The 15,839-nt window shown below is 42.2% G+C and overlaps 1 protein-coding gene across 3 annotated transcripts; it reads left to right on the top strand.

The window, feature by feature from the left end:
• Positions 1-4,393: 4,393 nt before the first annotated feature.
• Positions 4,394-12,994, top strand: LOC6613257 (protein drumstick). 3 transcript variants are annotated; one of them, XM_032725551.1, is made up of 3 exons: positions 4,394-4,518; positions 10,111-10,844; positions 12,331-12,994. In XM_032725551.1, exons 2-3 carry the CDS (start codon positions 10,624-10,626, stop codon positions 12,374-12,376), a joined length of 267 nt encoding a protein of 88 aa, XP_032581442.1. In that variant the 5' UTR covers positions 4,394-4,518; positions 10,111-10,623; the 3' UTR covers positions 12,377-12,994. The 3 variants fall into 3 exon arrangements, with proteins under 3 accessions (XP_032581442.1, XP_032581435.1, XP_002037734.1); XM_032725544.1 differs by lacking the exon at positions 4,394-4,518 and adding an exon at positions 4,886-5,104; XM_002037698.2 differs by lacking the exon at positions 4,394-4,518 and adding an exon at positions 4,888-5,104 and having other exon boundaries at positions 11,791-12,994.
• The last annotated feature ends 2,845 nt before the right edge of the window (positions 12,995-15,839 follow it).

Raw genomic sequence — 15,839 nt, forward strand, 5'->3', positions numbered from 1 at the left:
CCGTCTTTGAATGGAAAAATGAGTTCTTTTATTTTACGTTTTTGGGGCCTCGGGCTGAAAAGCATTTTTGAGCATAAATCGTGAGGGGATCGGATCTCTCCCCATGGTCCACCATTCCGTGCTCTGGAGCCTCTCCAAGTCCTAAGACTCTAATCCCTAAGCAAGGCGCCACCTACCCCAGAGATTCCTTTTGTCCTCCCGAAGTCCTGCCTTTGTAATTCCCCAATAAAAACTGGAGAACTAATAAATTTTGGCCAACTAGCGGGGCAAAGTGGGGGTTCGAGACCCAGCGGGGTGGCTACTGGAAGCACGACAGACAAAAAAATTATTTGTTTTGTCATATATGCAAGATTCCATAATTTATGATCTAATATACAAAAGAAAAAAGTCTCCAGATTGAAGGATGAAAACTTCGGCGCTTCCCATTCAAAAGATAGTATGGTGGAGGGGATTGGAGAGGAGGACGGAAACAAATTCATTGAAAACTTTCAAGATTTTTTGGGTTGGGTTTCGACCCGATCGCCGTGTGGGATATCTGGGATCATTGTCAACATTTTGACCGCTCGCTGTGCCCGTAATCATCGGTCTATCCCCCCGCAAAATCCCCAAAGGCCCCCTTGTATCCAAAATCAGAAAGAGTGACGCCGCCGCCAACATCGATTTAAATGCAAATCAATGTAATAAAACATTTTTTGGTCTTTTCACTTCGGTGGGAATCGGTTTACAGACAAAGAAAATATTAACAACAAAAATTTTTCTTAAAGGTTAGATCCCATTGAAAGACTATAGAATTAGTCTATACTTTCTGACTTTTAAGGAATATAATTGACCATTATTTTATTCTCTGTGCACCTAACAGTATTAAGTGTAGCATAGGTCTGCCCTGTCCTATTAATTTCGAATTGAAATCGAGACACCCACGCAGGCGACACCTTTCAGATACTATGAAAGTATATCCCCCATGTTAGGAACGGAAGTTCGTGTGGCGCTAAGGAAAAAGAACTGAATCGCCATCGGTTGTAAATCACTTAGAATCCAGAGGAAAATGCTAGAATAGATGTGGGCTGGTAGTTTGTAGAGAATGGGTATTGTGTTCCTAGAAAAATCACGCAATTTACAAGTTTTTAAGCACAAACCGGCGAGGGAGGTGAGGAATTCCTATTTGAAAACCAAAGACATGGGTTGACACCTTTTCCGATCAATTGGTCAGCGATAAGTGTTATGAGAGCCGAGTTAGAATGGTACATTTCAGGGTGGGGATGCATTTATGGGCTTGGGGTCAAGTGGCAGAGTGCTCATATGGTATATAACCTCTATTGAAATCTTCTGACCCATTGAAAGTGTAAGTATTCGGGGATTAAAACTAAATGGGTTCATCTCGAACCACGGCACCTAAGTAAGCTATCAAGCTCGAAATTGATTTAAAAACCTAACGAACAACATCCATTTGAACAATGGATTCCCGCCTGTCTGCCCACTTTAAAAGCTTTTGCCACACACTTTGCCTACTTCTTTATGGCGAATTAATGACCGAAAAAACGAACAAGAATTCCCAATAAACCATAAATTTTATTAATTTCTATAGCGGCTGCCTCACAAAAAAGAGAGCTCCTCGTGCGATTGTGCGACTGATTTTTATAACTGAACAATAGGATCGACTCATGGAGTTCTGCAGAAATACTACCGAACCACTGCGAACCGCACCCAATTATAATAAAAAACAATGCGTATCTGCGACTGCGGGCGAGTGGAAAAACCGCGCCTGCTCCCACAGAAGTGACAACAAAATTAAAATTTACGAAATAAAAATTAAAATTAAATAAAACACCGCGCGGCAAACAGCCAAAAATGAACAATGGACGCGATCTGAAACCGAAAACCGAACGACACGAGAATTAGCATACAAACTGAAGATCGAAGCTGCATATCAAATGAGGATCCGATCAAGTTTTGTTTGGGGCCACCACTTCATTCAGCTGCGGATTCATTGATAGATCGTTCGCCGTTCGGTTTCCGTCCCCCGACTAACTGTTAAAATAGACACATCACCCAGCGACTTTACGAGCCAGCGGACCATAATTCAGATTTATGTGAAAACACACCAGTCTGGGCCAAAAAAATAAATCAAGTCACGACATTGGTGCGGAGCGGATACACTCGAAGAAAATTGCTACAAGATGCACTGCATTTCTTTTCGCCATAAGCAGAGCCTAGATGCACTGAAAAGAAAAAAGTTCTTGTCAAACTACACTTAGTTATTGCCTTTATTAACATTAAATCCTGCAAGTTATATACCCTTTCCCTCAGTGAGATGATACTCGCACACCCTGGAAGAGAGCCAGAGTCTTGGAGCTAAATGACAGCCCAGCCAACTACCGTGTGCCAAATGAAGAAATGAAGAGCTGAAGATGGAGCCAAGTCGGGGCCTCGTCATCACCGGAATCATCAGCACCATCGACGTCATCGGCATCATCGTCGCCAACTGTTGACAACGCCTTGCTGCGGTGGCTGCGGTCCAGTTTCATTATTATTAACCAAAAAGTATAAAAACCGAATCCGAAAAAACCCCAGCGGATCCCATTCAACGCCCACGTCTTCGACATTTGCCTGCTTCCACAGATTCATCCGTGTATCTTCGCATATATATTTATTATAATTTTTTGCATCTGCCTTTTCTTAGCTGTGGTCTTTGTTGCCTCCTCCGAAATTTATGTGACCGCATCGCTGCCGTATGAATTTTTAATTTTTCACCTATCTTCATTTTTTTGCTGTTCGATTTTGTTTGTCTTTTTAATTTTGGCAATTAATGAAATTTAATACTTTTGTGTGCACTGTCTGGCGGACAAGTTTTGGGTCGTTGGAATTTATGCTGGCCCCAACTTTATTTGTTGTTGTTGCGAGGTATTTGTCAAAACTTAGGGGCCTTTTAGGTGACAGATTATTTGAAGATGATAGATGAGTAAAGGATACGAAAAATACAAAAAATAAACTACATATTCATATGAAGGTCAAATTATTGTTTGCTTGTGATAATAACTACAATAATCTTGGTGAACCAAACAACCTTTCAACATGGAGTAATATATTGCATCACATTCCTCGCCTCTGAAAACAAAGTCTTCAAAATTGCCAAGAAGGCCAGTCATTTTTCAGACTCTTCTTTGGAGGGTTCATAATTAGTTTCTCCTTCAAAAGGAAGCTCCTCGCAATTGTCGATACGTCTCCTTTTCGAGTTTGCTGATTGGCCATTTACAATATGCAAATTTGATCCAAAAAACAATAAGACAGATGGACGCAGATGGAGTGAAACAAAAGCGAGGCGGACAGAGATGAAGCCATCAAATTGGAGTTGCCAACGGATTGCACTTAAAAATGCCCAAAAGCAGTCGAAAATAATTTGTTAAACTTTATGGACAGGCGAAAACTTAATTAAAAACAATCCTTTTCTGGCGCACCTAATTAAAAACACTGGGTGTTAAGTTAATGAAGTTTCATGCTGAATGAAAGACACAGTTTTTCAGATTTCATTGAGAAATCGTAAAAGATAAACAGATATGGTGAGGCACAAAAGATAAACAGACCATCAATATGGTGTTTCTGTAGTATTATTTTTCGGTCTAAAGAGGCCACACAAGCAGAAGAGCGACAACAAAGGCGGAGGCGGCAAAGCCAAAGGAAATGCGAGAAAAAAGTTTCCCAGGCCCTGAAAACAAAATGGAGCTCCACAAAAAAGACGATAAATACACTAAAAATTGAGCACTGCGTAATACGGTTGCTCTGCTCTGCCACTGGTTTTTATATTTGGCCTCTCGCTCGCTCGCAAAACGGGTTAAGAAGCAGTTAAAAAGGGGGTGAGCGAGCGAGAGGGCGCGAAAGAGTGGGACAGACAGAGCGCCGCCCAAAGCCACGCCTACATCTATAAAAATATGCACAGGTATAAGTGAAAGAAAGTTACCTTTTTAACCAAACAGCAGCTAGAAAGACTGAGAGGAAGTCCGAGAAAATCCAAAGAAATCGCTGGTTTATTACAGCCCGCATTATCCAGCACACCTTTCACTCATTAGTCGCCTAAACTTAATTGAAATGTTGGCTTACTTAAGCTTAATTAACAGTCAACTCAGGTAACGCCTTCAAAACCACTCAACTCAGGTAGCCTTCTCTCGCTCGCTCACTCTCCAGTTTTCTCAGCTCGCTCTTTAGCTCATTTTCCTCCGACCAATCAGCTGAAACACTCAAAACTCGTTCGCCGCGACTGAAACAGTGGGTGGGAAAGGGACAGCTAACCGAGAGAGGGCTGTAAAAAAGAGGGTAACCAAAAAAAAAGGAAAACAGAAAAAGTTCAACCCATCAAGCTGAAGTTTTCGATCGTAACTTTGCAGTTGACTCTCGCGCACAGAAGCGTTCGGAAGTGAAATATATTTTATTAATAATATTACCCAACACAGTGCTACCAAACAGAAATCGCATATTATTTGTGTCTTGCCAAATAGCAAACGGTATTTCGTGCTTTCGCAATAGGTAAGTGACGCCATTTTGTGGCTTTTACGCTTGGCTTCCGTTAGAAGAGACGCCATTTTGTGGCTTCCGTTTGCCAGCTTCTGTACTTACGCATAAGAACTTAGGGCGAGCGAAAGGGATGGCTAGCGAGCGCTGCGCATGAGCAGTAGCTTCGGCTACCGGTCTTCGTTTTGCTTCGTTTCTCTTCGGATGACTCACACACACTTACACACACTCACACAGTGCCACCGAATTGAGTAACAGACAGGGACAGAGCGATGATCTCGCTTCCTCAACTTGCCAGCAGCGACGCCCGCAGCGACGCCGACAGAGGACGGCGGCAGAGGCGACTACTATTTCTTTCAGTTATTAGTAGCATTCATTCATTCAACTTTGTGCCGCTCGAGCGTGCGTATATAGTTCCCTCTCATCAGTAACAGTATCAGTAACAACATCAGTAACATTTCCTTCGCGAGTACCTTCAAAAGAGATACAAATCGATCTATCCATTCTGCGGACATACGAAAATCGCACGAAACTCAGCTATAGAAATCGGTTAGCTTCTACTCGAGTCCGAAGAACGCGTAACTCCAGTGCATCCCATTGGGTAAGTCTTTCCTCAGCTCCTCTCTTCAATGGCGTTCTTCGTGTTCTTCTGCTCGTCGTTCTTCCCCATTCCACACTTGTTTCGCTACCAGTTTTACGCCGCTTTCATTGGACAACTGAAAACTGAGCAAAGAAAAGAAGAAGTAAACCCCACACGTAACTCGGGTGCGTGTATCGCCCTCTCTTTCTGCCCGGTCCTCTCACTTCGGGTCTTCAGTGTGCCAGAGGGAGAGGGGCGATGCGTCTAATATGGCATGCGTGTGGCCAACGGAGCTTTTCGGCCTCTGTGTGCGTGAGAAAGTGTCGCCATTTGCAAAAATGGCGGACGCCAAGTCCGAATATTTCCCTATTGGACTATAAAAAGTTTTTACCCGCAACTCTTGACACGAATTCCCCAAAATGGGTGATCTACTTTAAACACATCCGAGTTTATTGATCTCTCGTTGTATAGTACAAATGTGTTATGAATTTCCGAAATGAAAAATTTTTATCTCATCAAAAAATTCGCATTAATTTTCGAAAAGAAATCTATTAAATAATATTTTCTTTTGAACTTGGTCTAAAAAACGTTTGAGCTTTCTGCAAAACAAATAATAGTTTTTATATTTAATTTTAAAAAGTTTCAATCGTTTTCCATTAAAATTGTCTAGGCATTGAAAACTCTTAAAGCCGTCGGCATTTTTTCAGATCGAAAGAATAGAAGCTGAGAAGTTTAATGAGTCAGCATTAAGAAACTTCTTTGATTGGACAAAAGCCTAGTTTGTCGAAGGTTGATCGCGGACGCACAAAACACGGCAAATCATCGCCAAGAATGTTTGGCATATCATCATCAGCCGTTTTGGTACAAGTTTTTTGCCTATGAGTCATGGAGTTGTGCTTTTTCATTGGATTATGAAATACCAATGAGTACGGCTCAAGCTAACAACAGATGTTCAAAAAGTTGCGTCTAAGTCAGTTACTTTGAAATACCTAAGATTTGGCACTTGTGCGAAAATTCCAATGAATCTGGTGGGAAAACGGAGAACTCAGAACCCATATTCCAGGGGAACTTTCCAGAAGTAAGACTAACATTTACGATATAGGCAAATTCGTTTAACATAGTTATACTGAAGTAAAGTTGTTGTCAGTCGTTTTATTCGATTTCCGTGCTCTTTGCTTTGTGACCTTTTGGAATTCTTACCGCTTTCCTCGCGACCATTTCTTTCCCGTCTGTCTGATCTTTGACCTCGCCTGGACCTCCCGCTGCGCTCCATCAATTAGAGTCTAATTAGCTAAGCGATTACGGTAAATGGGCTCAGCTGGCAGCTAATCTGCGCCGACTTTTGAGCAACTGTCATATCTTACAGGCTGAAGGTGAGAAGCGTCCGAAATCGACTTGCTTGGGCCACGAAATTCCCATCCGATTTGCGATGGATCTAGGGAAGATCGCTCATACCTTGCCGCATTGTATCTTTGTATCTTGTGGTGTGTTTGTGTTTGGGGTTACGAAGGTATTCCTTTGTTCGCGCTGAAGTGGCAGTGCCACACATCCTAATTGTTTCCACCGACTTATTGGTTCTGTTGTCAGGCCAGGACCTCGTGTGTGTGGGTGTTTTTCCCGGGAATTCTGCGCCATTAGCACAATTAGATTCGTATCAAATGGACTTCGGTGCCTTTGTCTTCACAGCCTTATGTCCTTTTATTGTCATTTTTTCTCGCTTCGGTTTCTTCTTTTCACTTTTCGGTTGTAATTTTTAATGGCACCTTGCCAACTCACTGTCCGCCTCCTACAAAAAATAAAGGGATGACCACGGTGCGAGGTGAAAGAAGTGTGGTAATCGCTTTCGACCATATCCCACGTCCTGCGACGTGTGTGTCACTGCTTTGAGCCCTTTTTTTGGACCCAGTTTTGAGCCTGTTATCGCCCATACCGCTACACATTTATCTCGGGGTGTTAAACTGTAACTCTCGAGGCGACTCGAGTTTCGTGAAGCCCCGACGCACTTACTTCTCTTACCAGAGATCTGGCCATATATAATCTCACTCTCTGTTTGCAGTTTGCCATTTTATTTCTCTTTCCCATCGCTGCAAATCTAATTTCACGCAGCATTAACGCCTTTCGCATGCCCTTCACACGGAAACCCAAAGTCCAGAGTCAGGATCATGCTGTGCAGAAGATCTCCCAGAGATCTCCAGATTTTCAGATCTTCACATCTCAACCTTCCTGTCCAAAAACTGTGTGTGTGTGCACAACACTAATTATTTTCAGTGCGGATTAATGGGATTATCTTTGCGTTGGACAACAGTTTATTATACAATATTTGGGCAGTTTTCCCTCCGTTTCTGTGGGTGTTCGTTTTTCGCATAAGCGGATTGCAATGTCCAGTTGCCAAATACTAACAGTTGGAGACCGTTTAAAGTCCGGGATCGAAGAAGGTGCCAAGTAACGCCCGTTTGGATTTGCCATGACTTTGCACAGGTTCTTAGATGGATTCGGATGATTGTTTTGCTTGGATTTTCAACGGATTAGAAAGATTTACGAACTAGATCCAAAGATTGGAAAAGCATCTCTCTCAGTTTTGTTGAGTTATTATAATGAGATTTACTTTACCAATATAGATAGACCTTCTGCCATTGGAATGCCCCAGCCCAGCTAACTTCACCATCCAAATTGATGGGCTCACTCAATTGTCAGCTCAAATTTCACTGTTCTCGAAGGTCTCCCCGCCCCTTTTGCCCCTTCCCAAGACTGCAGACAATTCCATCGTCATTCGACGCATCCAGCAAATGGCCAAATAGAGTGCTTAACCCCGGAGAGCAACCCGTGGCTAATGGTGCTCCACTTAGGCCCACGCTCCCAGAGACAAACTTAATACAAGTCCACGTCCAAATGCGAGTCCGAGTCCAAATCCAAAGCAAAGCATGGCCAAATGCGAGACCGATCGAGGCGGAGAGACCCGGACCCAAAGAATCCATATCGAATTGATGGCCTTATGCAGGCGCCCTGTGTCGCATGATTAACGGCGTTAAAATGCCAATGTGACGCCACATTGTGTACACAAATTAACATTGGAGGAGTCTCTTTTGGCCAGGCCTTTGAGCCGATCTCAGCCGAGTACCAGTCTCCCGCCAGACATGACCAATGCGATCAGCGACCCAGGCCCGAACCCGTGCACCTCGCCCACTGGGCGAAAGCAGGGTATCAAAGTGTTTGAAAGTTGTTAGATAAGTGATAGATATTACTTGCTTTAATTATTATCTTCCTTTTAAAGTAACGTCTTGAAAGTATAGATTAAATTAGGTGGTTACTTTTTACTTTTTAGTACACCGACACGTATTTTCTCTGAGTGCAGGAATCGAGCGCGACTCAGTGTTATAATTTGAATATGTTTAGTGGGCATTAATGTTATAATGACAATAACTACGTACCGTCTGCGGCCGGTGCAGCACCCGCTGTGACGTTTGCCTTTTGTTGTCAACGTTAGCTCCCCGACCGCCGATACCCAGAGCGAACCCGTTTCCACATCCATACCCAATCCCATTACCATTCCGATTCCCAATCCCCAATCCCAATCCCATTCCGAATCCGAATCTCGATTCCCATTGCCAGTCCCGGTCGCAGTCCTAAAAGTGTTCCAGCTGCGAGCTGAAAGCACCATAACATATAAATAAATATCGAAATCGGGTCTTGCCGAGACGCTTGTCGCTACCAGTCAGCGCTGCCTTTTGTTTCGCGCAGAAAAATTCCCGAATACGCCGGGCGAAACAAAAAGGCCAGTAAATCTGGGAAATATATATCCCGAAAAGAAAAGGCCGGGGAAAGAAGCGGGAGATCCAGCGGCGCCGAAATGACAAAAATAAAATTACATAAAAAATAACAGTTGTTAACTACCGCGCGGGCGGGTGGGGAATGGGTAATATCGATGGGCATAAATTTCGATCGGCTACGCAAGGCGCCAATTAAAAATAAACTTGTTACAGCGCCACCTTAATGAAGTGGCCAAAAACAGGCGGAATTTGGCAACTGTACTTGGCCATAACGCTGCGGGGGAATTGCCGAAGGCTGCCAAAGATGACTCACTTAATTTAGAAATGCAAACCGACCATGGGAACTTGGGTATTTATGGTCATAACTTCGTTGAAATTGGTATGCGGTGTCTTTTTTGTCTGGCAGGAGTCCCTTTCCAAATGGTTTTATTAGGGTTTCAGCATTAAAGCTCACGGTATCCCTTCATATCTTGCTTATCAGAGAAGTATCTTAGAGTTTGTTCCATAACTGTATAGTAGGATGTAAAGAAAGTTGGTGTTCAAATACCAATTCTTCGGGCTTGTGAAATCTCCTAACTTAGTGCCTGCCCCACTACTAATGGAATATCTGTGTTTGCGGAAGTAGGTACAGTGCTCTTCCGTTAATGAACTTTGCAAAGCTTTGAGAGAAAATGTATATATGTACACCCAGAGACAACGGTGAACAATCGTTGGTGTCGTTGAAGACAAATCATTATAAAGCCCGCCGAAGGTTAGCAACTGTGAAAAACAGTTGTCTGGACGTCGGGGTGATTTGTAAATGTCAACACCGCGTTCGAGGTGCGGATTCGGTTGCCTTTAATGAGTCATGGGCGATTTCATTTTGCGTGATCTTGACTTATTTGTGGATATAATATGTACGCAGTTGTGGTCAAAATGATGGCACTTCGGCTTATCCATAAATTAGTTGAATTGTTTACCAACAGAAGCTTAATTCAATAGGTTAACTGTGTACTTAATGTTATTTAAATTGGTATGCGTCTGTTTGGCATTATAAATTCCCAAATTACTTAAATATATATAGGTTTTAAAAAATATTATTAAATTAAGATCTCGAACTTGCCTTGCTATCAGTATGACCGCAACTGTTTAGATATAAGCAGGGAAATTTACATATGAATATGTATATGTATATATATTCTGCTTGAAATTTATTGACCCATAAAAGTTGTCGCAGGCGTTGCTAACTTCATTTAAACCTTGCGTCTCCCTCTGTTTTAGGTGTCTGCCTTAAAGTGCGCCATAAACTAAAAGCCAAACCTAAACGTCGGCGGAGAGGAGAAATAAATAACGCCCACCGAAACGCAACACCACCTACTGGTCACCCGTGGCAAACGAGAAGGGGGCGGAGAGGCGAAATCACGGAGCAGCGAAATACGGGCCAAAAAGATAAAGCCGCCAGGACAGGGGAAAGTGGTAGAGGAAGCGACGTTGCCGCTCTTCACCGACCAATCAGCCAAGAAGGCAGCAATTAAGCGCGGTGTTATCTGAACAGATAGCGATTAGAGGCGAAAAAATAGACCCCATTGAGTGGAAAAGCCCCATTGCCGAGCCAAAGAGCGCGCTAGAGAGGTCGGAAAGGCGGGAGTCAGCCACACACGAATCCCCATTTGACGAGAGCGGGAGCACCCGGCCGGGAGAGCCCCGAGCAGCGCCACATCGCCGCACTTCGAGCACCCCACTCAAGCACTCAACCTCAAACGCCGGGCACCAGTACACATACCGCCTGTCAAAATGTTTGCTGTAATGCGAATCGACAACGATGACTGCCGGTCCGATTTCCGCCGCAAGATGCGTCCGAAGTGCGAGTTCATTTGCAAGTACTGCCAGCGGCGATTCACCAAGCCGTACAACCTGATGATCCACGAGCGCACCCACAAGTCCCCCGAGATCACCTATTCGTGCGAGGTGTGCGGCAAGTACTTCAAGCAGCGGGACAATCTGCGCCAGCACAGGTAAGCCACCAACCATGCAGATCCCAAGTTCCCAAGTTCCCAGATTCCTATCCATACATACATACATTCCATCTCCAGCGCACAGAAAACTTTTCGGATTGATCTCAATATGGTTAGCTTACTAAGAGTATATATGTGTTTTCTAACTTCACTTGAAGTTCAAAGAGTAGCCAAAAAACTTGTATTTATCCATTAAATGATGGCATTCTTAAGAATACAGTGAAATACCTAATTGATTATACGAAATTCGATACCATTGATCATATCAGCCAATATGGGTCAAACTGATTAGATCCAATATGATTATGAATTTCCGCGTGTACATATACATATGTAAAGGAATACAATGCATGGATTAAGCTAACTATAATTAATTGAAATCGGTTATATTTATTGGTGATGGTTATACGAAATCAAGAAGGTGTTTAAAGGAAATTCCAGAACTAGGGAAAGTTTACTTTGAAAGATTATATTATATTTGCACCTAGAAAATCCCCAATGGGATAAGCTTCTTACAAGATTTAATGAGTTTAACTCAGAAATACAGATAACTGGGGAAAGTTAAAGCCCCCTGGAATATATTAGAATTAAATTTACAATACACAGTAGTTTATGCAAATGATTTATTCAAGTAAATTGTAATTTACTTCTAATCCGACAGGTAACTGTAACCAATGTTTATATTATAGCTCTCAGTAGATAAATTAATTCCTACCAATCAGAAAATATAGATATACCCTAATGAAAAGCTCCATTTGATTGATAAAAGCTCAATCACATTATCAGCTCACCCCCAAAAAAAACCTTAACAGCCATGAAAGACCGAATATATATTTATTTTTGACAGTGTGAAACGCTTTGCTAGTATTTCCATGAATAATTGTAACTTACTTTCTACATCACGAATTATTCTCTATTTCTCTTTTTCTCTCTCTTCTATTTGTAGATGTAGTCAGTGTGTTTGGCGATAAGCTAAAATACCACATAAACATATATATAAATATATATAAAACCACACACAGAGCAATATATAAAGTAAAACCGATATCTAAGCACCGCAGCACCAACAACAGCACGCAATATCACAGCTATATCTTACACACACATAATGAATGAATGGGATCTGATGAGGCAACTGCAACACACACAGCCTACTTCTTCATGCACCACTCTCTAAACATATAAATACCTGCAACAGCAGCAACTGCAACATTGCTTAAACCACTAGATGCAATCTACAGCCACGACAAGCGATTATAGTGAACGGAATGCTACGTTCAGGTGTTGGTTTTCAATCTATTCGGTTATCTGGTCTATACAATGCACTTGCCACGCCCCCATCAACAGCAGACAAACACACATATGCAGATGTTGCGCAGGCGCAGCACAACAGCAGCAGTTGCAGCATATGCAGCAGTGGCAACGGTTGCAACAGTTGCAACGCACATTGCAACAGCAGCTTCCATAGTTTCAATAATATTTCCAGAAATCTTCACATGGACACTTGTGGGCGTGGCTGCTTCGGAAAGTGATGAAGGCAGTCCCCTAAGGCAGACTGCAACTTGCAACATCTAATAGCTGAGAACGTGCAACATCCCCAAGTGCAGTGAACAATAAAGTGGTGCCAAATCTGTAGAAGTCCACCGCTCTTCGCTTTAAGCTGCAGATTTAAAATCTCTACCTGCAATTGTTAGCCTAACTAACCGAAAATTGAGTTGCAACCAGCAACTTGCAACATCTAGAAGAAATCCATTCAATTCTACAAGCATCCCACCCACATCAACACACCAGCAACAGCAGAAATCAACAGAAATCCCAACAGAACTCCGCAACCAACTAACAACAACACATGCAACACAACAGCAACATGTTGCTGCTGGCTTTCTCACATGTGTTGCACGTGCAGCCAGCGAAAGTGCAATTAAGCCACTGCTTCTTGGGCTTTTAAAAGTGCAGGCAACATCAGCAACACACAGAGCAGCACATCAGCAACATGCAGCATGCAACATGCGACACGCCAGCAAAATGCAGCATGCAACATGCGACAACTATCAGCTGCAATTATCTTGCCTTAAAACATATTACCGATTTACACACATAAACACACTCTTGCTATATTTTATGAATAATAAAAATTAATTACAATTTAATAATAATATTTAAAATGCAAAAAATCAAAAACAAACACCCACACACTTACGTCATAAGTATTTGTATTTTAAAATCGAAAAACACGTTGAAAATGTATTACATAAAATTAATAATAATTAATAATAATAATAAAAACAATTATTAAATAAATATTTACGATATGCGATTGTTTTGTTTAAGTTTAATTTTTAAATAAATAGAATGAAAAGAAAAGCGAAAATTTTCCGCAAAATCAACGAAAAATAATGAGAAAAATGTTTTTTGTTTTTGTTTCCTTCTTTTAAGTGCCCGGCAATAAGATTGTAAATGTTTTTTCGCTATTTATAATAAAAATGAATTACCTAATAATGGCATCCTTTTTCCTGGACAATTTCTGTTTTATTTGCCTCGAATAAATCAGCTAAAACGGTGTACCGCAACTTGTAATTGATCCTAGAGTTAAATGGCGAAGCAATAAGTAATTAAATAAACATATTTATACTATTAAAAGAAAATTCAATTCAAAAACCAACATTGAATGTGTTTTAAATGGGGAAAAAAGAGAAGACAATTGTATTTGTTTAACTATGCAGTTAGGTAGTTAAGTGATGGCGCCAATTAATTGCAACTATTAAACAACAAATAACATTAGTTAGCTGACAGCTTACAGTAATTTCCATGTTTGTTGTGTACTTTTGACAGTTTATAGCGTTTTATAGTTTATAACTTGACAAATTAAGTATCTTTTATCTTTTTAACAGTATACTTGCATATTACTGCTATGAGGATATACATGTTTGTAATAGGATATAGAAATAGAAATTCTATGTACTATATAAATTCTGTTACATTAATGGATTAAGTTTGTTTTAAACTTCGTTCTTTATTCAATAATGATTTTCATGCCTTCTCACCCCAATTTCCTACAACTGTGAAATGAACTTATGAAATATATCCAAATTTAGTTATAATTACTGTCTTCCTATACGTTTAATCAAACCCTTATCTGCAGCACGTGGGTGTGCGGTGCGGTGTGTGCGGAGGGAACTTCTCACCTCCGGTATGTGGCTGGTGGTATCTCCCCTTTGCGAGAACCCACTGTACCTGTGAGGGATGCGATAATCAATTCATCGGTACGTTTGCCTAGCATTTAGGTTAACTATTTACCGACAATTAAGCAAACTATTAAGACCAACTGCTTCTTTGTCGGCTCGCACAATTGGTAAATACCGTGGGCGAAGGGAGCGGGGCATATAATTTCACATGCGATCATAAATCATTTCTCAAGTTCGAAATTCCCAGTTCCCTTCGGCCCGCTGCGTTCGTGTTAATTAAATATTGACTATGTTTTGATAAGCCGTAACATTTGCCCCGCGAGGAGTCCTCTCACTCCGATTTCGGGTTCGATTTTCCACAAATTTAAATGTTAGCCCTACGCGGCAGGATCCCGGAAAAGGGAGAGAACAGATACCACCGATACGGATGCATACGAATACCATACCAAACCCACGGCGAGTTGCACATAATGAAAGCGTTTCCAAATGCGAAACGAATGCTGCAACAGCTACTGTGGCGAGTGTGGGCCAGGACATATAGACATATAGATATAGGGCCTGTGGTCGGAATGCGGCCTGTGGTTATCTCGGCAGGTACAAAAGTGGCCATAACAATAGGTAGAGCCTCGCAGGGGCTCAACAAAACTGGCTAAAACGTCCACTTCGATGCAATGGTTCTGCTTAAAACAAATGGTACTGAACTAATATTTAGTTTATTTAAAGAGTTCCTCAATTTTTGATGACTATTGAAAGTGCTGCAAATATTTGCACCACACATCCGTTTTATGGCCCAAACGAACAGCAACTTTTCGCAACTTACGCGCACTTGCGATTGGTCTCGCATTTCTCGGTGGCACTTCTATTATTTTGACCTCCGCTGTGGAGCGGCATGTGGTCGCCTTCCGAGGCACGTGTGGTTTTCCAGCTAACCGCTGGACGGGCTGCTGCATCCGCCGCTTCCTGCTGCTGCTTATGGCATTAACCTAAACTGTTTCCACCTCCGCCGGCCAAAGGACGACGGCCACGCAGTTGGACTTCGGATGGCAGCGCAAAGGAGTCAGTATCGGTGGTATCGGAGTCACATTCAGAGTCAAATCCCGGCCAAAAGGAGGCCCAAACGGAGGAGGCCCGCTGTGTGCGCCGTCACCCGCTGACTTTGTTGGCCGCACATTGGCTTGGACCCGTTGCCCAGCCAAAATATGAACTAAACCAAGCCGATCCGATCCCATCCGATACCAAACATATCGCAAATGCTCAGGGGCGAGCCACTGCCCACCCACTTGCACCCAACTAAAATATATACATATATGTACTTAAAATGAAAGATGCAAACTGACATTTTGGCCTTCTTATATAAAATAAGCTAATGTATTCCCATCAATTTAGGTCATCTTTTTGGCCAGGCCCAAAACTGATTCAACTCTTCGGTAGCGCAATCAGCATTTCCGTTTCTTAACTAGTGACAATCGTGGTTTTTTTTAAGTGCAAATGCAGATTTCCTTTATGGCCTGATTCACCACTCTTCATAGCCGCTGAGTGGCTACCAGAAGCACGGTTTTCTCAGCCCACTGACTCACTCAAATTTCTAACCGAGTCTGCGGATAAATATCACGCAGTCCCATCTAAGCGAGATATTTGGTAACAGGTTAACGTCTCCGTCTCCGCCAACCGATCAAAAACTAATCTCGAAGGTGCGACGAGTCAGCAGCAGATAAATCTGGGCAACCTGAACAGCAACCTCAGCAGCAGATTCCAGCTCAGACCTTTCGGCACTCGGTTTCAGACTTTGGGACCCGTTAAGCGACTGTGT

This window comes from Drosophila sechellia, chromosome 2L (assembly GCF_004382195.2).
Source record: "Drosophila sechellia strain sech25 chromosome 2L, ASM438219v1, whole genome shotgun sequence".
NCBI lineage: Eukaryota > Metazoa > Arthropoda > Insecta > Diptera > Drosophilidae > Drosophila > Drosophila sechellia.

Excerpts from the sequence above, each read along its gene's own strand:
- LOC6613257 (XM_032725551.1), top strand. The coding sequence starts at position 10,624 with ATGTTTGCTGTAATGCGAATCGACAACGATGACTGCCGGTCCGATTTC. Across the intron at positions 10,845-12,330 it reads GACAATCTGCGCCAGCACAG|AAATCTTCACATGGACACTT; the intron begins GTAAGCCACCAA and ends TAATATTTCCAG.